The sequence below is a fragment of the Suncus etruscus genome, chromosome 3, assembly GCF_024139225.1.
Source record: "Suncus etruscus isolate mSunEtr1 chromosome 3, mSunEtr1.pri.cur, whole genome shotgun sequence".
Classification (NCBI taxonomy): Eukaryota; Metazoa; Chordata; class Mammalia; order Eulipotyphla; family Soricidae; genus Suncus; species Suncus etruscus.
In genome coordinates this window covers 147,979,381-148,003,361 of record NC_064850.1, presented here as the reverse complement: position 1 = coordinate 148,003,361, position 23,981 = coordinate 147,979,381, and the positions used below count along the sequence as shown (strand labels likewise).

General features: G+C 40.9%; 1 protein-coding gene across 1 annotated transcript in view; it reads right to left on the bottom strand.

The window, feature by feature from the left end:
* Nucleotides 1–23,981, bottom strand: part of LOC126003378 (serine palmitoyltransferase 1) — a 78,341-nt gene that overhangs the window by 10,711 nt on the left and 43,649 nt on the right. Inside the window, exons 7-12 of the mRNA XM_049769561.1 lie at nt 15,010–15,139; nt 10,531–10,620; nt 7,918–8,025; nt 2,726–2,821; nt 2,287–2,383; nt 1,115–1,169 (exon numbers count right to left, since the gene is read on the bottom strand). Coding sequence (XP_049625518.1) covers nt 1,115–1,169; nt 2,287–2,383; nt 2,726–2,821; nt 7,918–8,025; nt 10,531–10,620; nt 15,010–15,139 — 576 coding nt within the window. The remainder of the gene's footprint in view (nt 1–1,114; nt 1,170–2,286; nt 2,384–2,725; nt 2,822–7,917; nt 8,026–10,530; nt 10,621–15,009; nt 15,140–23,981) is intronic.

Here is a 23,981-nt window from a genome sequence, read left to right as displayed (position 1 = left end):
CTCCCCCCTAACCAAATCCTGAACCCCAAAGGTTCCTTTCCTCTAAGCCTGAACAAGTCATCGGCTTTTTTCAGTTTTGGGGCCACACCACTGATGCTCATGAATTACTCCTAGGCTTAAGAAACCCTATCTGTCTCAGGGATCAAACAAACATGTAAGGCAAGCATCCTACCCACTGTACTATTGCTCTGGCCCAAAGAGATCACCAACATTAATTCCTAGGAATCTTTCAAAAGTAGTTTAGTGAGAACAAAACAACTATTTATTTATTTTTTGGTTTTTGGGCCACACCTGGCGATGCTCAGGGGTCACTCCTGGCTGTCTGCTCAGAAATAGCTCCTGGCAGGCACAGGGGACCATATGGGACACCGGGATTCGAACCAACCACCTTTGGTCCTGGATCGGCTGCTTGCAAGGCAAACACCGCTGTGCTATCTTTCTGGGCCCACAAAACAACTTTAATGTTCTGGTATTAATGTAAAGATCAGTCATTTCGGGCCCGGAGAGATAGCACAGCGGTGTTTGCCTTGCAAACAGCCAATCCAGGACCAAAGGTGGTTGGTTCGAATCCCGGTGTCCCATATGGTCCCCCGTGCCTGTCAGGAGCTATTTCTGAGCAGACAGCCAGGAGTGACCCCTGAGCACTGCCGGGTGTGGCCCAAAAACCAAAAAAAAAAAAAAAAAAAAAAATCAGTCATTTCTAAAAAAGTACTCATGTATTTCATAAAATATAATTCTTTGTATTTTGTATCAGCTTTTACTTATAAATTCTTTTATCATATACAGTAAGAAATGCTTCCATATTTATCCATAGTAGAATGTTCAGCTATTTATCAATATTTATATCTTCTGTACTGACAGAATATTTATTAATGAGCTTAGTTCATTTTCAGAAAGTTATAATTCTTTAAATAACAGAATGGGTGCACTGGTTCAAATCAATCCGAGTGAATTTTTTGGTATCTTACAAGTCAGTCAAATTCACCAAAGTCTATCAATATCAAAAGTAATTCAAATCTGAGGTGACAAGTTTATTCATTAGCCATTAAGTGTGGTAAAGATATGAACTGAAGCATTGCTTGGAAAGCATTGGCTGAAAATATATAAAACTTACCCCTGCAGAGCTTTATGAATATGTTCGCTTTTTTCCTTCAATAGTGCAAAAATACCTGAATAACAATAATAATAATAGTAACAATAAAGAACTATTGAATTTGGAAGATCTGACAATACTAATCTCAAAGTATTTTAAAGATCTAGCTCAAATTTACAAATAAAATGCTAAAAATCCTTTCATGTACTAATGACAACAAATGAGTAGTGTGACACAGAACACCCATCACACTTTATCCCTGGCAAATAAATTTCCATAATAAAACAAAGCCTTTTCCTTCTATCAAAAGTCTATCAGCAACTAAAAATTAAAGGGAGCAAACACATTACTTAATGGTAGACCCTAAGCAATTTGGTTAAGAAAAAAATAGCCAACAACAACAAAAATACCCTGACAACATAGTAGGGTAGTATTTATGATCTTTTCCTTTGATTTAAGAAAATGTCAAAGCAAAAATATCTGAGCAGGATGTACAGTGCCCAGCCATCTGGCTAACAAGCCTTTGAGTCTAAATACATTTCCTTTTGCCTGGATAAAACAAATACTGAAAATTAAAAAATAGTGCTGGAGTGACAGATTAGGGGGTAAGACCGAAATGTCTTGCATATACCCTGAACACTGCTAGGTGTGGCCTACTGATCTCTTCCCTCAACCGAAAAAAGAAGGCGGGGAAGAAAGTTAAAAACTATCACAGAAGACTGTCCCTCCCTTCTATCTGTTTTAATTTCGATAAAGAGTATCTCTGCCATTCAAAAGTCACATTCTAAATTTATAGCTAGCTATGCTAAGAAAGATCTTTATTGGCAAATCAGGTTTGGTTTTAGATGATGATTCAAAGGTTTGAGGGGGAATCCCCATTAACAGTGGTTCTATAAAAAAATCACTCCGCCAGCTCATTAAAAAAGAAAATCTTTGAACAAGTGATGCCCAGCTGTTCTCCCTGAAGAAAGTGCTGGGGCCCAGAGCTGACCTCTCCTCCTTCTTCTACTAGGGCAGTCTCTCCAGTTTAGAAAGAAATAAGCTCAGGTCAAATCCTCGATGCAGTGATAGCTTCTGGTGGGCACCAGAATTCAGAACCAGTTTTGTCTTATGCATAAATTCTGTTGGCTAATTCACCCCAAAAGAAAGCAGCAGCACTGCCCCCATAACTATCCTAGGCTGACCATCTATACCTGGGTTCTCTTCCATAATGTTGAGGGCCTCCATGGCAGCAGCAGCAATCATGGGAGGCAACGAGGCAGAGAAGCAGTATCCCTGGCCAGAAAGCCGCTGAGGAGAAACAAGGCACAAACCTAAGTATGTTTTCTTTCCTTTGGGGGATGGGAGCTACAGACTTTAAGGCAACAAATCTCTTCACCACCTACCAAATGGTGAGGTGGTGAGACCCAACATGTATAGAAATTATATAGGCAATACAAGTGTTTTCCTGCCCCTTAAGGGAAGCAACTGCTAAATATATAAATATTACAAATAACTAGTAACTAGCAAAACTGACTAAAAAAATACCCACTCAAAAAAAAAAAAACCCCGTGGCAAAATTTAATAGAGCTATACTAGTTTCAGTTTCTAATTCTGCTTAAGGAAAAAACAATAAAACAAACCAACACCTACCTGATGATCAATTACGAAAGATCTGCCACAGCAGAAGCCCCCAATGGAAGCAAGAGAATTCTCCATGTTGGCACTGATAAGATCAATATCATCAATCTGTCAGAACAAAGGGAATGGGAAAGTGATTTTTCAATATCAAGTGGGGGAAAGGACAATGTTCAGTTGTTTTGGGAAACAAAACCAGCATTAGTTGACATGTGGATTTAAGCAAAATGTGAACACAAAGGACACAATCACACAGAATCTATAGCTGAAAGGATGTATGCTTTAAAGACTATTTCTGAGAGTTTCACATTATATTTCCTCAATTTTATCAAACAGGGGAAGAAATAAAATTGAGATAAAAGCAGAGCTCTGATAATGCACCAATTCGTAAGTTCAAAATAAGATAATTTTCTTGCTGTAGTAGTTTAGCAGTTTCCCCACATGCACTTGAGATAAATAAGAAGCCATCTTTCAAAAGTTTTCAGCACTTTGGGGCCGGAGAGATAGCATGGAGGTAGGGCATTTGCCTTTCATGCAGGAGGCCATCGGTTCGAATCCCGGTGCCCCATATGGTCCCCCGTGCCTGCCAGGAGCAATTTCTGAGCCTGGAGCCAGGAATAACCCCTGAGCACTGCCGGGTGTGACCCAAAAACCACAAAAAAAAAAAAAGTTTTCAGCACTTTGTTCCTATAATTTGCCTTCAGAAAAATGGCAGCAGGGCTGCTGAGATCGTACAGTGGGTAAGGCATTTGCTTTGCAAAGTTCTCACCTTTGCCAGTATGTCATTCACTCATGGTTGTCCTCTACTAGGTTATGAAAGATCTGTTTATTTCTAGCTTGCCAAGGGATTTTATACTTTTTCAGTAATTAATGTTACATTAATACTTGAATATTCTGTCTATTCAGGTGATTTTATTATCTACAGATTTCTTTGAAAAAAATTTACTTATTAATGCAGACTTAAAACATTATCTGTAATATAGTATATGTATTTTTTGGTTTTTGGGCAACACCTGGTGACGCTAAGGGGTTACTCCTGGCTATGCACTCAGGAATCGCTCCTGGCCTGGGGGACCATATGGGACGCCAGGGGATTGAACCGTGATCCGTCCTAGGCTAGAACGGGCAAGGCAGACGCCTTACTGCTTGCGCCATCACTCCAGTCCCTAATATAGTATTTTCAAAAATAAAGCTTTTATTCCTATTTTATGTTAAACCACTTATAATTTTACAGTCCTAATCTCTTTTCACTTTTACTAAATTGCGTATTTCTAGGGTTTATCTATTTCACGTTAATTTAAAAAGTATTACAGAAATATTTAAACTATTATTTAAAATTTATATACATGTATAAAAGGAAAAAGATGGTTAAAATTTATTTCTACTTTTTTTTTTATTTACAATTTTGTGGATATTCAGTTTAGCTTTAATGATATCTATGTATGTAGGTGTCACTACTGCATTTTCTTTAGATTTTATTTTATTGAAACCATTGTGATTTACAAAGTCCTTTATAACTGAGTTTCAGACACACAATGACTCAGGGCCAATTACACCACCAGTGTCCGCAGAGTGCATCCTATACCACCGACCTTTGCCCTCTGGCCTGCCAGTACAACAGACCCATTTCATGTTTAGATTGTTAAAGTTTAGGTCTCTTGATCCTATTGTTGTTGACGTGGCTTGGATATTTAGTTCTGTTCTTACTGCAACAAATTTTTTTTTTGGTTTTTGGTCACTCATACCTGCCAGCGCTCAGGGGTTACTCCTGGCTCTGTGCTCAGAAATAGCACCTCGCAGGCTTGGAGGACCATATGGGATGCCAGGATTAGAACCACTGTCCCTCCTGGGTTGGCTTCGTATAAGGCAAATGCCCTACACCTGTGTTATCTCTCTGGCCCCTGGCAATGATTTTTTAAAAGTAAGAGCTTGCTCTGAAACTCCGATTTAAAAAAGTAGGAACAAATGGCCATAGTCAATGGAACTGCAGAATTTGTCTACAGAATTGAGTTTATCTGGGAGAGTGTAAATTGGGGTAGTGGCTGGGAGGGAACTTGGGACAGTGGTGGAGGGCTGTAGGTACTCTGGTGATGGGAATGATGTAAGCATGAAAAGCCTGACAGAATCCTAAATATTGGCACCTCAATAAAAATGATTAGAAAAAATGAAAGATGAAACCATGCAGTTCTCTATAGTGTGGATAGAACTAGACTAGAGGATAATCAAGTCAAACAAAACAAACCAGAGGGAAAGGGACAAATACTAGATGATCTAATTCCTCTGTAGTAGAGAGTAATAAATAAGGACAAACCCTTGGCTTTGGATGACAAAACTCAGATTATTAAAAAGTAGGTGGAAAATAAAAGGTGGACTAGTATAACGTGAGGACACTGGAGGATATTAGGCTCTTTAGTGGAGGTGAAAGTGTGAGGTGAAAGTGACTTTGTACATCATCTAAAAATAAACAATAACAGTATTACAGCCATGTTACCTAAATTATAATAAAACAAAAAGAAAAGCAATGTAAACATGAGGTTAAAAAGTAATGATTAGAATCTAGATCTGATTCTCCATCCAGGATTCTTTCACCATTTCAATTAAATCTCCACATATTTATTATGAGGTTAAAATATGACAGGGTATCCTGGCGGAATAAGCACCTGTGGTGATCAGTGTTTTCTCCTGGCAAGAGTTGGGAAATTGGGGCCGGAGTGGTGCCCACGCTACTCTACGACTGACCTTGGTTAGATTCTTGGTATCCCATATGGTCCCCCAAGCCAGGAGTAATTTCTGAGCACAACGGGTGTGGCCCCAAAACAAAACAAAAACAAAAAGAGCTGGGAAACTATGAAGGGTATGGAGGATCAATATTGAATCGTCATGTAAGGAAAACACCCCACCACTGTACTTTTCTCTAGCCCTATACATGAAAATCTTTGCCCCAAGAATGTATTTGAATGTTGGGCTTTTAAAAGCTACAAAATTGAGAAAAACATTGATCTATTGTAGCTTGAATTATGTTTTCATCATCTGATATGGCTCAATGCATTTAAGTGCTGAATGGCATTTTGACACAGAGAAATAAGTACACAACTAATTTCTGAAAATTTTATTCTACTGCTTTACTCTATTATGTGAACTAAGGTGATTTTATTATTATTATTATTATTATTTTTTTTTTTGGTGGGTCATACCCAATAGTGCGTAGGATTTATTCCTGGCTTCTACACATAGGGATCACTCCTGATGGGGCTTGGAAGATCATAAAGTGGTGCCAGGGTTCTAACCCAGGTTGGCTGCTTTAAAAGAAAACTTTTTATTTTCCCAGCCCTGATTTTATATTTTATGATTTCACTTTCTCTAGCTTGCAAAACTTTGATGCATGGAATCTGGGCACAAAAAGCTTCTATAGTTGAGCCATACTGGTCGTCTTTTAGACCCTTGAAGAAAAACTGTGGCCAATTGGGGCTTCTTTTTCTTCAACAAAAGGAAACACAATTCAGTCCAATCGTCTGGGGCCTAGAAGGTCTTTGCCCAGTCCATGCTAGTGACATTTCTAACTACATCTCTATGAATATCTGTGCCAGGAGGAAAGACTCTCTCCCACCATGGGTACACTGACTCTGGAGACACACAAAATCTCCAGAACATACTATCTTTGCCATAAAAAAAAAAAAAAAAAAAAAAAAAAAACTGCCAAGGAACTGCTGAGGAAATTCTTACTAATCTGAAGTTGGTTGTATATACAAGTTCAATAATTTTTAGTTACTTTTTTTTTTTTTTTTTTTTTGCCATACCTGGCGGTGCTGTTGGGTTTCTCCTGGCTCTGCACTCAGAAATCACTTCTAACAGGCTCGGGAGACAATATGGGATGCTGGGGATTTGAACCTGGTCAGTCACAGGTTCAGCTGTGTGAAAGGCAAACGCGCTACCACTGTACCACTGCCCTTATGTTTAATTATTTCTTAAGTACTAAAAGTCAGGGAATTACCAATTATACAGAAAGCATTTTGATTGTACAAGTTTCCAGAGGAAACAGCCCCTTAGCTACACCCAGACAAATGGTAAGACAGATCTCTCCCATGCACATGTGACCAGTGACTAAGAAACAGAAAGCTGCTGGGGTATATGAAGTCTTAGAGAGATTTAGAGAAAGGTGACAGGACAGCAGGCCCCAGCAAGTAGATAAGAGATAGGACTTCAGCTGCAGATTCCAGATCAGGAACATGTATATTGGACAAAGAATAGTGTAGAGCATTGTTAACTGAAGGTGAGCATCTGGCGAGGAACAAGAAAAATAATAGTGAGCTGGTCCAGGCACTGAGGGGCAGGACAAAGATATAGAGGCTAGGACTGGTCACTGACAGGTAGGACAGGAACAGAGAGGCCTGGATCAGTCAGATGGGCAAAGCGGCATCATACACAGGTATAAGGAAAACCCTGGGAAAGGGGCCCAAACTCATCCACTGCACAATAAACTTCAGCTTTTTTTTTTTGGATTTTGGGTCACACCTGGCAGCACTCAGGGTTACTCCTGGCTCTATGCTCAGAAATCGCATCCGGCAGGCTTGGGGATGGCATGGGATGCCAGGACTTGAACCACCGTCCTTCTGAATGCAAGGCAAACGCCCTACCTCCATTCTATCTCTCAGGCCCCAAACTTCAACTTCTTTTTTTTTTTTTTTTTTGGTTTTTGGGCCACATCCAGCGATGCTCAGGGGTTACTCCTGGCTGTCTGCTCAGAAATAGCTCCTGGCAGGCACGGGGGACTATATGGGACACCGGGATTTGAACCAACCACCTTTGATCCTGGATCGGCTGCTTGCAAGGCAAACGCCGCTGTGCTATCTCTCCGGGCCCAAACTTGAACTTCTTAAACTTCTGAGCTTTGTCCATAATTCTTTTTTTTTTTTTTTTTTTTTTTGGTTTTTGGGTCTCACCCGGCAGTGCTCAGGGGTTACTCCTGGCTCCAGGCTCAGAAGTCGCTCCTGGCAAGCATGGGGGACCATATGGGACGCCGGGATTCGAACCGATGACCTTCTGCATGAGAGGCAAACGCCTTACCTCCATGCTATCTCTCCGGCCCCTTTGTCCATAATTCTTTCATTTGATTCTGAAGAACCAACTAGCACAAGAATAAAACCACTTCCATGCTAATAGAACTAAGTGCTTTCTGAACAAGGGAAGGGCCAAAAAGCATAGCTTACATTGATACCAAAGTGTTCGGTGACTCCTCGGCCATGCTCCCCCAGTACTCCAAACGAGAGGCTTTCTTCCAGAAAGATCCTTGCCTTGTACTTGTATTTTAACTTAACCTACAAAATAAAATAAGCAACTTTGAAACATGAAGAACATATAAATAAAGAACATATAGGAAAGAACAAAATGAAAATTAGAAATAGGCATGGAAAGCTCAATATTGGGGGAAATCTATATTTACCAATCTACCTTCTTGCTAAAATGTATGTGATTCTAAATACACACTGAGGGCTTGTGCATAGGCAGTGAAAATGTTGAGTCAGAACATACATGAGTCCCCAGCCCATTATTTCAGTTGTACTTTACATAGGGGCTTTTCCTGGTCTCTTGACTACCATGCTTTCCACATTTGGTGCTTTTGTGCTGTTTTTGTTGGAAATATCTCAAGCATAAAAATGTGTTTTCAGAAAAGCTGTTTGTGCATGAGTGACAAAGCTGCCGGCTGAGAACTGGTTGTGAATATATCAACTGTATATTTCAAATAAGGATCTCTGAACAGAAAAGAAACAAGGCTGAGGAAAGTGTTGTGTCTGAGGATTTCATGGACCTCACCCTGCAGGTGCCCTTATAAAGTTTATTGTGTGCAAGTTGAGAGAGCAGAATAATATGTCTACTTTACCATAAAGAATTACCATGAATAAAAAATACCAACTGTCCTTTTAAAGATTCTCTAGAATGATCACCTAGTGGAAGAAGTACATGTCAACAGTATTTTGTGAAGGGTCACTTATATCAGTAGTGTGGGGGACAGGAGGGCCACTCCAGCAATGTCTCCCTAGGATGGATCAGGTAGTGCTAAGACTACCAGAGTCACACCCAGTGCTGGGGAGGGAGAGAATGTCATGTGGTGGTGGGGAGTGAATTCAGGGCTTCATACAGGCCAAGCATATGTGCTGCCACCTGAAGCCATATGCCCAGCCCCACAAATCAATGTTTAAAATGAAATGTTACAAAACATTGTGACTAGAGGCATGTAATCTGTTACAAGCTAATCTGTTTCTATTAAAAAATCCTATGGAAACGGACATAATCTTCCCTCCTTCAGACACTTCAGGAAGCAGTGACAGGAGGGGGTTTCTTCCTTCCACCCTTAAAATCATAAGGGGCTAAAGTCTCAAGGGGGTAATGCTGTGACAAGACAGAGGGAATGGGCTAGTACTGGGTTATTTGGAAATAATATAACTCAGGAGAAAATACTTTCCAAGTAGCCCAGATGCAAAAGGACCAGATCCCTTTGATACACAGATCCTGCTTCTTTGGAGATGAAAAAAAATAGGCCACCACCCAGATGCAGAAACTGAGGAAATATCCACAGGAGGGGCCCCTCCTCCCTCATGAGAAAGAGAAGCTAAAGGAAGATCTAAAGATCCTAAGAAGATAAAAGGACCATCTGGAGTTTATGGCTTTTCTCCTTCTCAATACCCAGATGAAATGCAGAAACTCTAGGCCAATGCAGTTTGGAGACAATACCATGAAAATTCAACTTTGTAGAGATTTGGGAGCTTGTTTTCCACCGTGGAGAAAAGCCAACAGCTCAATCTGAGAAGGATACTCTTGGCTTTTCTCTCTGGAGAACCCTGTGTTCTTGCCTGAACTTGGATCTTTCTCTCCTCGCATTATTTCTCTAAATAAAACTATTTTATAAGCAAAAATAAAGGGGGCTGAATGAGCATCTAGCAGTACTTGAGAACCCAAGGCTACTCTGAGCAGAGCTCAGTCTGTCATGAGACGTCAGGGCTCCCAGTGTCATACTTGCCCTTACAGACAGAAAAATGATTACCAGGGGCTGCAGTGAGGGAGCATGGAGAGTGACTACTTTCTGGGTCTGAGTGCTTCTTCAAGAGTAAGAGTAAGCAAAGAGGATGGTCGCACAACCATGTACTAAGTGATATTAAACTGTACATTTTAAAAGGGCTAATTTCACATGTGAATTTCACCTGCAAACACGCAATTTCTAAAAATCAGTATATTTCTTTTCTTCTAAAAAGCCGAACTGTGTTCAAATGTGTGTTTTGCGATTCCATTTATATGACATTCTACAAAAGGCCAAATAATAGCAACAGAAAGTAGATGAATGGTGACCCAGCTGGGAATGGGGAATGGACTAAAAAGGGCCCAAAGAAACTGAAGATTGTTCAGTCTCTATCTTGACTCTGGTGATGGTGATAAGGTTGTTTACGTTTATTAAAATGGACCCAACTTTTCACTTTATAAATAGAATACTTTAGCTTAAGTCAATGGAAATTCAACTAATATTAGTTTTATTTATTTGCATGCAAGGAACTGAACCCAGATATTCACACAGGCCAGCACTCTACTGCTGACCAACATTCAACATTGTTGGTCTGGTCAGAGAAGGTTTGAAAAGCTGAGTCTTGGTTCCACTCTAAAGGCCACCTCTTTGCTCTTGATGTTACTTTGTTCTCTGGTATAATCAGAATGTGCTCATGAAAGCTAGTATGAAAAGCAATACAAACAGTAAACATTAAAGTGACCATGAAAAGGCATTATTGCCAAATGGTCCCCAAATGCTTAATTAATGAATAAATGTGGTTGCTTACCAATTCTGGAAGAGGACAAATCATCCCAGTATTCATATACAACCCTTCTACTACAATGAAACGCCGAGTCACACGGGCCTTGCGAGGATTCTTTAAATACCAAAAGACAGATATTTACATATTAGTTAACTCCAGATATATTATCTTTACCTTAGCACTTTCACCAAGCAAGATTTAGCCACTAATAGTTTCAGTGACGTCAAAAGTCAAGTTTCGATACATTGCTCAAAGCTAAACAGTGTGTTCTCTACGTTATGTTCACAGATCAACTAGGCAAGCACACCCACTATTTTGGTATTGAAATGGCTTTATGTGGTGAGAGGAGTCAGGGTAGCCAAGTGATAAAGAGTATAGCCACTGGTAAAATGTGTGTGGTTAGAATTTGTGCCTAGAAATTTTACTTGGGATGAATGAATCATAGTGATACTGACAATATTGTTATCACCTTAGAGGTATAGTAGGAAAATCAGGTGAAATCTTAGAAGATACAAAAATGGCAGGATGCTGGGGGAAAAAGGATAAGTGGGAATCTTTTTATTTTTCGGGGGGGAGGGGGTCACATCTGGCAATGCTCAGGGGTTACTCCTGATTCTGAACTCAGCAATCACTCCTGGCAGGCTCAGGGGACCATATGGGTTACGGAATTGAACCTGGATCGATTGTGTGAAAGGCAAGTGCCATACCACTGTGCTATCTATCTATCACTTTGGCCCCATTAAGTGGGAAGTTTTAAATTATTGCCTTTCCATTGATTGTGTTGAAATTTTCTGCAAAAATAGTTAAAACAAACAAAACAAAAAAGTTAAAACAAATCCAAACAAAGAAGTCCTGTCCTCTTTTATTTGCATACAACCAAAGGAAACTCTTGCCCTTAGCATCAAATAAATACAGGTAGACCAAATGAATTTGACCAGGATCTCACCAAGAGAAGGTCCAAGACAGAGCACCACTTTCCCACAACAGTACACCAAAGACAGAGGTTATGAATCTCTCTCTAATGCTGCTGAGTTTCTTCTAAGTGCTTAGAGTGTGCTGTGCTGAAATTGTCAGGTGGAATTTGCCACTACCTTCCTAAAGAAAGGTTTCTTGCCTCTCTGCTTCTGTCTTCTAGAGAACTAGGATTCAAATATCTGAATTGAGGGATGGAAATACAGTACAGAGGAGATGGCACTTTCCTTTATATGTAGCTGAGTTGTGTTCATTCCCGGGAACCAACATGGTCCTCCCCAGCATCACTGGGAGTGATCTTTTAGGATAGTCAGGAGTAAACCCTCTTCGTTAGCGGGAATGGGCCCAAAACAAAACAAAACAAAAAAACAAAATCAAGAATCTGAGCTAAGTTCTAAGAGGGTATTTTAGAGCCCACTGATCACTCAGAAAAGAAGGTGATGGCATCTGCTAAAGTACACAAAAATACAATTACAGTGGTCAGAGAGCACCACAGGTAGGTAGCTTGCCATGCACACAACCAAACTAGGTTCAATACCTGACAAACTATACGGTCTCCCCAATCCGCCAGGAGTAATTCCTGAGTGTAGACACAGGAGTAATCCCCTTGAGCATCACCAGGTGTGACCCCCAAAACAAAACAAAACACATCACTGAGTAGGCACTGGATCATGTTTACTGTCACTAACCCAAACCTGAATGTTGGGAGGGCTAATGTTACATCAGCTGTGGGGAGGGGGGATAAAGTATGTGGTTTGGGGGACAAATGACAAAAAAAAAGTGTGGTAATGTGCCTCTCCCTAACTTTCAAAAATGAATGCAGCAATTTTGTGAAATGAAAAAAATACCAAAAGAATTTAATGAATTAGTTTGTCACTTGATATCCTTTACCTTTCTTATGTAAATTTGTTATAAATTATTTTGTTCAAATAATGTTTTAAATTGAGATTTAAAAACTGAGATCTTAAAAACAGGATAAGAGGGGCCAGAGAGATAGCACAGTGGTAGGGCGTTTGCCTTGCAAGCAGCCAACCCAGGACCAAAGGTGGTTTGAATCCAGGCATCCCATATGGTCCCCTGAGCCTGCCAGGGCGATTTCTTAGCACAGAGCCAGGAGTAATCCCTGAGTGTTGCCAGGTGTGACCCAAAAACAAAAACAAAACAAACAAAAACAAAAAAACCCCCAAAACCCAGGATAAAAGTCTTTACATACCAGATGCTTTATTTAAAACACGACTTTAATGAAGCTATAAAATTCTAGCTGTGGCTAGTACTAAAAACTAGCTAATCTGTTAGATTTAAGTTGCTTGCACCTCATTTTGCTTTATCATGGTTCATTCTTTGATCTTTGGGAGGTTTCTGAAAATTTGTAAAGACTGTAGCCTAGATACAAATGGGCTGAATATTTAAGAATCTAAAGACCAAATGGAAGGTTATATTCTAGCTCTTGGCTTTACTGAGTTTTAAGAGGCCCTTTTTTGTTGTATCTGTTTTTGTATGATTATTATTAAAAGTAGGTCCTAAGTGGTCAGTAAAAAACTCCTAGGAACATTCCTCTATTATTATTTGGGGGGGGGGGGCAGCACATCTAGCAGTGCTCAGGGATTATTCTTGGCGCTGTGCTCAGAAATCACTCCCGGCAGGCTTGGGGGACCATATCAGATGCCAGGGATTGAAACTGGGTCCCTCCCAATCAGCTGCTCGAAAGGCAAACGCCCTATGACTGTGCCATTGCTCTGGCCCCAACAATCTTCTATAGTTCGTAAGGTGTCAGTTATTTTTTTTTTCAAGAATCGTTATTTTTCTATACTCCTCCCCCCTTTATTTATCTCATTTGGGCTATTCCTGGTGGTGCTCAGGGCTTACCCCTGGCTCAGAGTTCATGGATCACTCCTGGTGGTGGGCTTCAGAATATCCATAGATATTCTGAAGATCAAACCCAGGCTGGCCACCTTGGTAATGCTCTGGGGCCCCTTTTTTGACTTTTAGGAGAATGAGACAGTAGAAAACTAAAGAAAAAGGAAATGAAGAAACACCCATGAATAACACTGCTCGGGAAATGATCTAACTCTGAATTAAATTGCAATTAATTTGCTTTCAAAGAGAAACATCCAAGTAAAAAATATTAAAAATGTTAATATTTATATGAAATTAAAAAGAAATTATTCCTGAAAACCAAAATATTTTTATTTAGGAAGCTTACTTCCTGTAAGAAAATGTAGAAGTAACTAGCAAAAATGTATAAAGTATCACATTTCAAGTTACTTAATTTCTTGTTCCTACTCCTATAAAAATTTCTGAGATCATTATCTTATCAAAACAGACATACACAAAGCTTGCATCTGGTATTTACTAAATTTGTACAAAACTTACTTGGCAAAATAAATTCTACAGCCCACTGATCACCTTTCCAAGGCCGTGTTCCTCAAACTTGTAGCGTTCCGCCATGGAAAGAAAGGAAAGGATGCTTTTTCACATTTTAGAGAGAATTCCTGAGTGGAATGGTCTCAATTTGGAGTTTCCCTACAGGTTTTCCTAAGTTGTGCAACCATGAAAATTGGCCTATACACACCCAACAGTGTTTATATAAATTCACCACAGGAATGTGTATGTTTATGCAGTGCTGCACTTAGGTTGTTGCTTCTTTAAAGGAGATGATGATAAAATTCTAAAGGAAGGACACACATCTTGAGAAAAGCAAAAACAGATATATGCTGAGAGTGAGATAAGCATTTTCACGAATCCTATTCTGAGATAAGCTGCCTGGGAAAATACCACTTGGAAATGGTATCTGAAAGAAGGGATAGGGTGGTGATCAGGTTTCGGTTCACATACAGTAAGCTCAGAACGCACCAGATGCACCTCTGGGGAAAGAAACCTCTGAACAAGTCTTGTTTTGCTCCTAACCAGAACACTCAGGACTAGTTCGCTCCACTTCCCATCACCACATGGACATGGCCCAATTCCCAGGAACTAGGTAAGAGCTAAAAGGCAGACAGATGGGCAGCAGGCTGAATGGAAACCAGGCTGGGAGCAGTCTTCACCCATTTGAAGCAGCTGCTCAGAGCTCCAGGATAAAGGCAGGGTGGGGTCAACAGTCTGACATTGTTCACAGATTCATATTCAGATCTGTAGTCCTCGTTTCCTCTAGTTGACTGACACATGATTTATTCTGTTACAAATAAGCATATTCTGAATTCAACAGGCACATCTTGTTAACACCTAATGAGTTGAGGTCTATTTCTGTCAAGGATAATCTCTCCACCCCAAAGCACATGCTTTTTCTCTCTTCGAGAATGCTGTCTGGATTATCTTCTCCTAAATCTGTCATATAATTTGTGGCAATGATGAGGCAATTACAATCAGACTTGGCTCTCCAACAAGAAGTATATTTAATGAGCAGTAACGCCCTTACTTAATATCTAAATAGGATCCGCAGGCAAGTTTTCATGACAAATTACCATTTCATATATAATTTAGCTGGTTGCAAAGTACAAAGGAACTGTATAATTTTCTTCAAAAGAAGCATACCTTTTGATCTTCGATCTCTTGTTCTTTTAGTAGTCGCTCCAGGTCAGCCATATCATTATGGTTAAATAACTTAATGTCACTTCGTGATGCCTGTAATCCTTTCTGAATGGCAAAGCAGGCAGCTCTATCCCTGCAGGAAGAAAGAGAATCATCAAAGTGAAGTTTCAGGGACCTTGTCAATTTTTAGGTAAGATATGCTCGCTTTTTGGTTATTGGTGTCCAATAACCACTTGCTAATGTAAACAAGATGAATATACTTCAACATTTATAAGCCATGCTTGCACTTCTCTCTCTGGGTTCACTTCACAGAAATACCATATAAGTTCTATTCTAGGAAACTTATTCTCTCTCTAGGAAATCAGCAGACATCTTACTACAAAGAGGGCACATGGGCTCACTTACCATGACATCTCTTTCTGAAAAATACATAGAAAACATGGATGCATCTCAGTGTCGAGAGTTGAACTAGATGGGGGGGACTCTACATGACCTGGGAAAACTGAGAGTTTATTAAAATTCAGTAAGCTTTTCTAGTCTGGGATGACTGTCAAAAAAAATCTCTTTTAAAATGCCTGTCTTGGGGGCCGGAGCAGTATTCCAAGCAGTAAGGCATTTGCCTTGCCAGCGCTAGTCTAGAACAGACTGCAGTTTGATCCCCTGGCATCCCATATGGTTCCCCAAGCCAGGAGCAACCCCCGAATGTCACCGGTGTGACCCCAAAACCAAACCCAAAAAAAACAATAAAGCCTATCTTGAAATACAAACGAAGGGTGGAGGAGGAAGAAGATGGGGGCATTGGTGGTGGGAATGTTGCACTGGTGAAGGAGGCTGTTCCTTTTACGACTGCAACCTAACTACAAACACGTTTGTAATCATGGTGCTTAAAGATATTATTAAAAACTCAGCCAGAGAGATAGCATGGAGGTAAGGGGTTTGCCTTGCATGCAGAAGGTCAATGGTTCAAATCCCGGCATCCTATATGGTCCCCTGAGCCTGCCAGGAGCGATTTCTGAGCACAGAGCCAGGAGTAACCCAAGCGCTGCTGGGTGTGACCCAAAAACCAACCGCCCCCCAAAAAAACCCCTCAAACAAATAAATTAAGTTACGTATTTGCCAGCGTATAAGACAACTGGTCGTATAAAACGACCCCCTAATTTAACAGTTAAAACATAGGTTTAGGCCTATATTCGCTGTATAAGACAGAACGTTCCTGTGCTGCAACTGTATATACCACAGTGAGCCAATCACAATAAGCAAAGGTTCAAAGGGTATACTGTAATAGACTTCCTCTCTGACTCTGGCCCATTTGAGCAGGCTTTTGACAGTGTAGATTCGGGTACAGAACATTGTCTAATTTGCATGCATCAAAAGCCTGCTTGGATTGGCCTAGTTAGAGAGGCGGTCCGAGCAGCCTGGCAGTGATTGGTGCAGGAGCGAGTTGGAAAATTCGTTTTGTGACAATATCCAGATGATTTTCGTTTAGCAGCATATCGAGAGGTTTTTCGGGATATACTCGGCGTATAGGACGACTCCCAATTTTCAGTTGACTTTTTTTCGTTTCAGAAGTCGTCTTATACGCTGGCAAATACGGTAGATTACTTGACAGTACATGCTAAGACTTTTTTGCTTCAAGGAAGATGGGGTTGACATTTTTGCTAGGAATAACTCAAAACCCTGCCAGAGCAAGAGATGATAAACCCAAGAGGACTAAAAAAGGTGAAGAAAGCAGACTATAAAGGAGCCAGAAAAAAAATAACTCCTTGGATTGTTTTTCAGTTGAAAAATAATTTTTTTTTTTTTTGGTTTTTGGGCCACACCCGGCGGTGCTCAGGGGTGACTCCTGGCTGTCGGCTCAGAAATAGGTCCTGGCAGCCCAGGGGACCATATGGGACACTGGGACCACCTTTGGTCCTGGATCGGCTGCTTGCAAGGTAAACACCACTGAGCTATCTCTCTGGGCCCGAAAAATCTTTTTATTTTAGTTACCATGGTAAATAATTCTGCAACACTGTCAATTGCAGGGCTTCATGCATAGATCATTCTAACAAACACCTGCTTCACAGTGCCTGTTTGAGGTCCTCTATCTCAAACCTTTCCACCTCATTCTCCAATGTCTCACTTTTCTGGTAAGCTCTATTCTGGAGAGCAGCTTTCATTTTTTTTTGGGTCACACATGGCAGCGCTCAGGGGTTACTCCTGGTTCTATGCTCAGAAATCGCTCCTGGCAGGCTCGGGGGACCATATGGGATGCAGGAATTTGAACCACTGACCTTCTGCATGCAAGGCAAATGCCTTACCTCCATGCTATCTCTCCAACCCGAGTTTTCATATTTTTGTAGCTTTGGGCCATTCATAGTTAACCATACTATATGTTTTTTTTCATCCCACATGAGAGAGATCATTCTGTATCTGTTTTTCTCCTTATGGCTTATTTTCACCCATGAAGCTCCTTCCATGTAGCATCAACATGATCTTCCAGCTCAATCAACATAGCAGCAACAGCATAATAACAACTTTCTTAGAGTAATGCAGTATTCCACTGCCCATATGAACCAGTCTTCTGTGTTTGAATATTGGGTTACTTCCAGATTTTGGCTACTGTGAATAGCCTGCAATGAGGGTACGAGTCTCTTCTGAATAGAGTTTTAGGCCCTTGGAGTAGATTCTTAGATGTAGGTAGAATTGCTGGATTGTACTATTTTCCAAAAGGGCTAACAGTTCCACCAGTGGTGACCCAAGATCCCTTTCCCCATATCCACCACACCAGTACTGATTGTTTTTGCTTTCTATCATGTGAGCCAGGCTCACTGGGGTGAGTTGATATTTCACTATTGTTTGATTTCGATTTCCCAGATAATCAGTGATGCAGGATATTTTTCATATATCTTGTATGTACTTGAATCTCTCTCTCTCTCTCTCTTTTTTTTTTTTTTTTGGCCACACATGGTGGTGCTCAGGGATTACTCTTGGCTTTGTGCTCAAAAATCACTCCTGGCAGTCCTAGGGGACCATACAGGAAGCCGGGGATTGAACTTGGGTCCATCCTGTGTCATCTACATGCAAGGCAAATGCTTATTATTGCTCCAACTCCTGAATCGTTTTTTTTTTTTTTTTTTTTGGGTTTTTGGGCCACACCCGGCGGTGCTCAGGGGTCACTCCTGGCTGTCTGCTCAGAAATAGCTCCTGGCAGGCACGGGGGACCATATGGGACATCGGGGATTCGAACCAACCACCTTTGGTCCTGGATCGGCTGCTTGCAAGGCAAACGCCTCTGTGCTATCTCTCCGGGCCCGAATCTTTTTTTTTTTTTTTGGGTCACACCGGCAGTGCTCTATGCTCTATGCTCAGAAATTGCTCCTGGCAGGCTTTGGGGGACCGACCATATGGATGCCGGGATTCGAACCACCATCCTTCTGCATGCAAAGCCAATGCCTTACCTCCATGCTATCTCTGTGGTTCCCTGAATCTCTTTTTTGAAGTTTCTGTTCATCTCCCATTTTTTGATGGCCTTTTCCCCTTGTTAAATTCTTTCAAGTGCTTTCTCTATCTTGAAAATTACACCCTTTTCTCAGATAAATGGTGAGAAAATATTCTCTCCCAGCTTTTGAGGTGTCATTTTTAATTCCGGTCACTTGTGTTGCAGGAGTTTCAAAATCTGATGTAGTTCCATTTGTCTATCTTTAGTGGATGGTACTGAACCACTGATCATCCCTCTAGATTCAATGTCAGAGTTCCTTGGATTTTTTTCAAGAACTGTTAAAAGTTAGTTATGCAAACACTAACAAGCACAAACAGAAAGCTTTATTAACAAAGCCTTCTCTGCTCCAGAAAGGGGCAGCCCAGCAAATACGTAGTCAAGCCCTAGGGAAAAAAAAAAGTTCTTTCCCCAGCAAGTCTGAGGTTCAGATAAACACTGAGACAAGATAACAAAATGTTAAGGCTTATCCCCATTGATGTGTGGGAGCAAAGAAAGAGCTGAAACTTTTCTTCCTGCTAGATGGTGGCTAGTGGCACCTGCTGTATCAGGTGTCTGTGCATGTTGCACGAATGACTGTAGCTTCCTTCCAGTCTGCATTGGAAGAATGGGCTGAGCTGAGTGAGGGAGGCTTAGTAGAGAGGAGGACTATGATATCCAAAGGGAATAAGAAAAACAGCCCACTCATGCTGGGATTAGGGGCCCAAGTATGGACCTAAAACGTGTGCCTCTTCAATTTGTAGGACAGAGCAGACTTCAGTGCCCATCTCTGGGGTAGAGACAATCCTTCAAAGCAGAAGTATCAAGTGATGTATGGAGTAAAGCAGCACGACAGGAAAATGTTCAAGTCTGTAAAACTTCCACAGACATACCAAAAGCTAGAATGGAACAAAAGAAAAAAATGAAGAGATGAATGAATGAACCAATGAGAATGAAGAGCCCTAGTGAGCTACAGAGGTCTATACTATCTGCCAACTCCTCCAGAGAAGTCATAAAAAAACTGTAAAGAGCAATTCTGAATATGCTTGAAACAAATGAAAAACAAAAACCTAAAAACTTCCCAAAAGAAACATTTAGCAAAGAAACAGAATTCTTCAGAAATACTAAACAATAGGGGGGAAAAATCCAAGTGGATGGGCTCAGCAGCATAGCCAAGAAGGCAGGAAAGAATCTGTGAACTCTGAGCCTCTGTGCTAAGAAAAGAGTAAAAGGCTTGGATACATGCAGCGAGCCAACCTTGATCCTTGCACCACATACTCCTCACTCCTGCAAGCCCATCACAACTAGGGGTGGTCTCAGTAGACTAGCACTGTTGGATCCCAGAGGCACAGTCTCACCAGTGGAAAGGCCTAAGCACTGCCACTCCCATCACCCCAAAGACAATAAACAAACAAAAAATTAGACACGAAAGAGACCTGTGAGAACATACAAAAAATATTTAACATTTGGGTTAAGTTTCACGCAGGGATGCAAATGCACCCCCCCCAAAAAAAAAACATTGGCTGAAAATGCCCTAAATTTGACAAGAGCTAAACTATAAAGCAAGTAAAACTTAAAAGAAGAAAACTCAACCAATAACTTCCAACTGTAGTCAAATTTCTGAAAGCTAACAACACAAGAAATCATTAAAGTGACCACAGAGAGGCTGGAGCGATAGTGCAGTGTTTGCCTTGCATGTGGCTGACCCAGGACTGACCTCAATTTGATTCCTGGCATCCCACATAGTTCCCCAAGCCAGGAGTGTTTCTGAGTGCATAGCCAGGAGTAACCCCTAGGCATCGCCCCAGGTGTGGCCCAAAAAACAAAAACAAACAAACAAAAAAACAAAAAAAAAGTGACCACAGAAATGACACCTCACAAAAGGGAAAAAAATAATCTGAATGACATTAAGATTCCTTACCAGAAACCAGAAAAACCAAAGAACCGTATGACAAAAAACCAAAGAACCGTATGACAAAGACACTACAAATGCCAATAGACAAGAACTAGTAACCAAGAATTCTACTACCGGCAACATATCCTTTAGGAATAAAGTGAAAGATACTGCCAACTGAAGGAAAGTTAGGAGAACCTATCCTCAGGTAAAGAAAATAAAAGAAAGTATCAAGAAGAATGAACACAGTGGGCTGGAGCGATATAGCAGTGGGTAGGGTGTTTGCCTTGCATTCGGCCGACCCGGCTTCGATCCCGGGATCCCATGTGGTCACTAGAGTGATTCTGAGAGCAGAGCCAGGAGTAATGTCTGAGCACTGCCGGGTGTGGACCAAAAACAACAACAACAAAGAACACAGTAAGTAAAAGGTATGGACATACCGTAGTTCCGTCTTTCTGAGTTTTCGTGTTTTGAAGTTAAAATAAAAACTGCAAACTTGTCATGATCCTCACTGTATACACAGGACTTATATAAAACAATTATAGGTGCTGAAGATAGTATTGTAGGTAAGGTGCTTGCCTTGCACATCACCAGCCTAGGTTTGGTCTCCAATATGCTATGTATCCAAGCACTGCCAGGAGTGATTCCTGACCATTGCTGGGTGTGGCCCCCAAATACCAACCAACAAAATTAAACAATTATGAATGAGGGGCTGGAGAAGAGTACAGTGGGTGGGGCTCCTGCCTTGCACTTCAGCACTATGTTTCTCTGAGCTTTACCTGGAGTGACTAAATGTATTTTAGACAGTTCCTGGATCTGTGTTTAAGTCACATGGGTTGGAGAGTGAAACCCATCCCTGACCAGTCTTATCGTATCAAATTTCTGTGACAAGAGATTATGGGCTATGGGTGACTGCTGTTCTGAGGACGGGCCTAGGACAGAGTGTTTGTCATCATGAGTACTGCCCCAGAGGTCAAGAGTCTCGAGATGAAGTTTGCTGAGGAGCAGTTACTAAAGCATGGATGGACACAAAGAAAGGCTGGGCCAGACGGAGAATGGGATCACCCATTGATGCTCTCAAGGTTACAAGGAAGCAGGATACTCATGGGGTAGACAAGACTGTGCTAAGGAGTTCACTGGTGGAGCAATACCAGCATGGTGGTGGAAGTGAATCAGGATAAAGTCCAGGTAAGATGTGTGTCAAGAGATTCCCCCATAACTAATCCCAAGCCCAGAAATCAACAGAATTAAAAGAAAACATATGAACAGAAACTAACCAAACAGAGAGCTAATTCATTTAAAAAAGGAATTGGGCTGGAGTGATTGCACAGGTTTGCCTTGCATGTGGCCAACACTAGGATGGACACGGTTCAAATCCCAGCATCCCATATGTCCCTTGAGTCTGCCAGGAGTGACTTCTGAGTGCAAAGCCAGGAGTAACCCAAACGCTGCTGGGTAGGAACCCAAAACAAACAAACAAACAAACAAACTAAAAACAAAAAAAAAGAAGAGTGAGAAATCAACAAACTAACCAACTTCTATCAAGACTGATAGAGACTACAGTAACTACCAATTAGCGTGGAAACCAGGCCTAATCACTTAAACTCTGTAAACAGAAAGAATACCATATATGGGACTGACTTGGATGACAGGTAGGTCCCTGAATGCAACGGACCCAGGCTTGATTCCTAGCATTCTATCTGGTCGTCCAAACACCTGTCTGGAATAATTCATGAGCACAGAGCCAGGAGTAATCCCTGATCATAACTGAGTATGACTGCAAAACAACAAAACAAGAATATCACATTATTTATAACTTATTAACTAAATTTCTTGAAAACAAAAACTATTTCAAGCCACCCAATACAACACAGATAATTTGAGCAGCATGACAAGTAAGTTTAAGAAAATTAAACTTGGGGCCGGGTGGTGGCACTGAAGGTAAGGTGCCTGCCTTGCCTGCGCTAGCCTTGGACAGACCGCGGTTCGATCCCCCGGTGTCCCATATGGTCCCCCAAGCCAGGAGCAACTTCTGAGCACATAGCCAGGAGTAACCCCTGAGTGTTACCGGGTGTGGCCCAAAAATCCAAAAAAAAAAAAAAAAAAAAAAGAAAATTAAACTTGGGGCCAGAGAGATAGCATGGAGGTAAGGCGTTTGCGTTTCATGCAGGAGGTCATCGGTTTGAATCCCAGTGCCCCATATGGTCCCCCGTGCCTGCCAGGAGCAACTTCTGAGCCTGGAGCCAGGAGTAACCCCTGAGCACTGCCAGGTGTGACCCAAAACCCTTTAAAAAAAAAAGAAAAAAAAAAAGAAAAAAAAGAAAAGAAAATTAAACTTATAATTATATATGTAAATGAAATCTCTAGACCCAGTTAGTTTCACTAGAGATTTCTAAAAATATTTAGGGAGTTAACAATCATTTTATGCAACTCCTTCAGAGTAGAAAAGGAAGGAATAGTTTCCAACTGATTTTTAACAAGTACTAACAGGTTTTGATGTCAACATCAAAGGAAAAAGTACTTAAGAAACAAACATCATTAGCCATCAGGAAACATAAATTAAAACCACTATGAGATCTAAATGAGACAGACCTAAACTTCGTATGTCTTTCAGAATGAATAGCCCAAGACAAAAAATAAATAAATAAAAATAAATGAAAGGAAAAAGGACAAAGAACAACAGCAAAAAAACTGTGATTACACCTAAGCTACTCAAATGCTTGAGATTCAGAGAAGCTGGATCTCTTCTGCACTGCTTACATGTGACAGAATGAAATCACATAGAACCATTGCTAACTACTAGTCAAAGCACTATCATCATGTAGTAAAAAAAGGAAACAGTGTATGGGACATACTGTCAATAAAAAGCCAAGTTATCTGTGTATTGAGTGCCAGTTTTACTTGCAGTTTTCCTAATTCAATGGATTTCAGGCACACTCTTTAAAATTATTAAGAGAGAATAAGAAGTCGTCTAAAGACTCAGAAACTAAAGGTTTCTACACTAGGTGTATCATATGAAAGTGCATTTAGTTTGAGTTTCCTAGCACTGAAAGCCAAAGGACAATATCAAACTACTTATATGACATAGGAAGCATAAAGATACAATTGTAACCATAATTTCTGTTACCCTAGAAGTGATTCAAATGACTGGCTTTCAACTTCATGACAAGACTTATTACCAGATGTTGCAAAAACATAAACTTTCATGAACACGTGAGGAAATTTATTGCTCAGCCCAGGCTGTTGTGCAGGCTACTCAGGTGGCTTTCTAGGAATGTGGGAGGAACACAGGCCATTAAGTGTCTGAAGCCCACTAGCACGAGTTCCCAGAACAAGTGAAAAGGAACAGGGCCCTACGGAAGCCCAGAAAGCAGCTCACATACACTCACCTGAACCCTGTCTTTAGCGCCACCTCATTTCCTCTTTTACTACACCACTAGAGGGAGCATTACTGATCTGCAAATGCTACAGGAAGTAATGGCCTCTCATGAACCTGAATGCAATAAATGAGAACAGTTGAGTGTGAAGCAAGACAAGAGTATAATGTGAGGTGTGCATCCATGCGCACACACGCACACAAGCGAAAAGAAGCTTTGAGGAACCATGACCATGACAAGCAGTGTG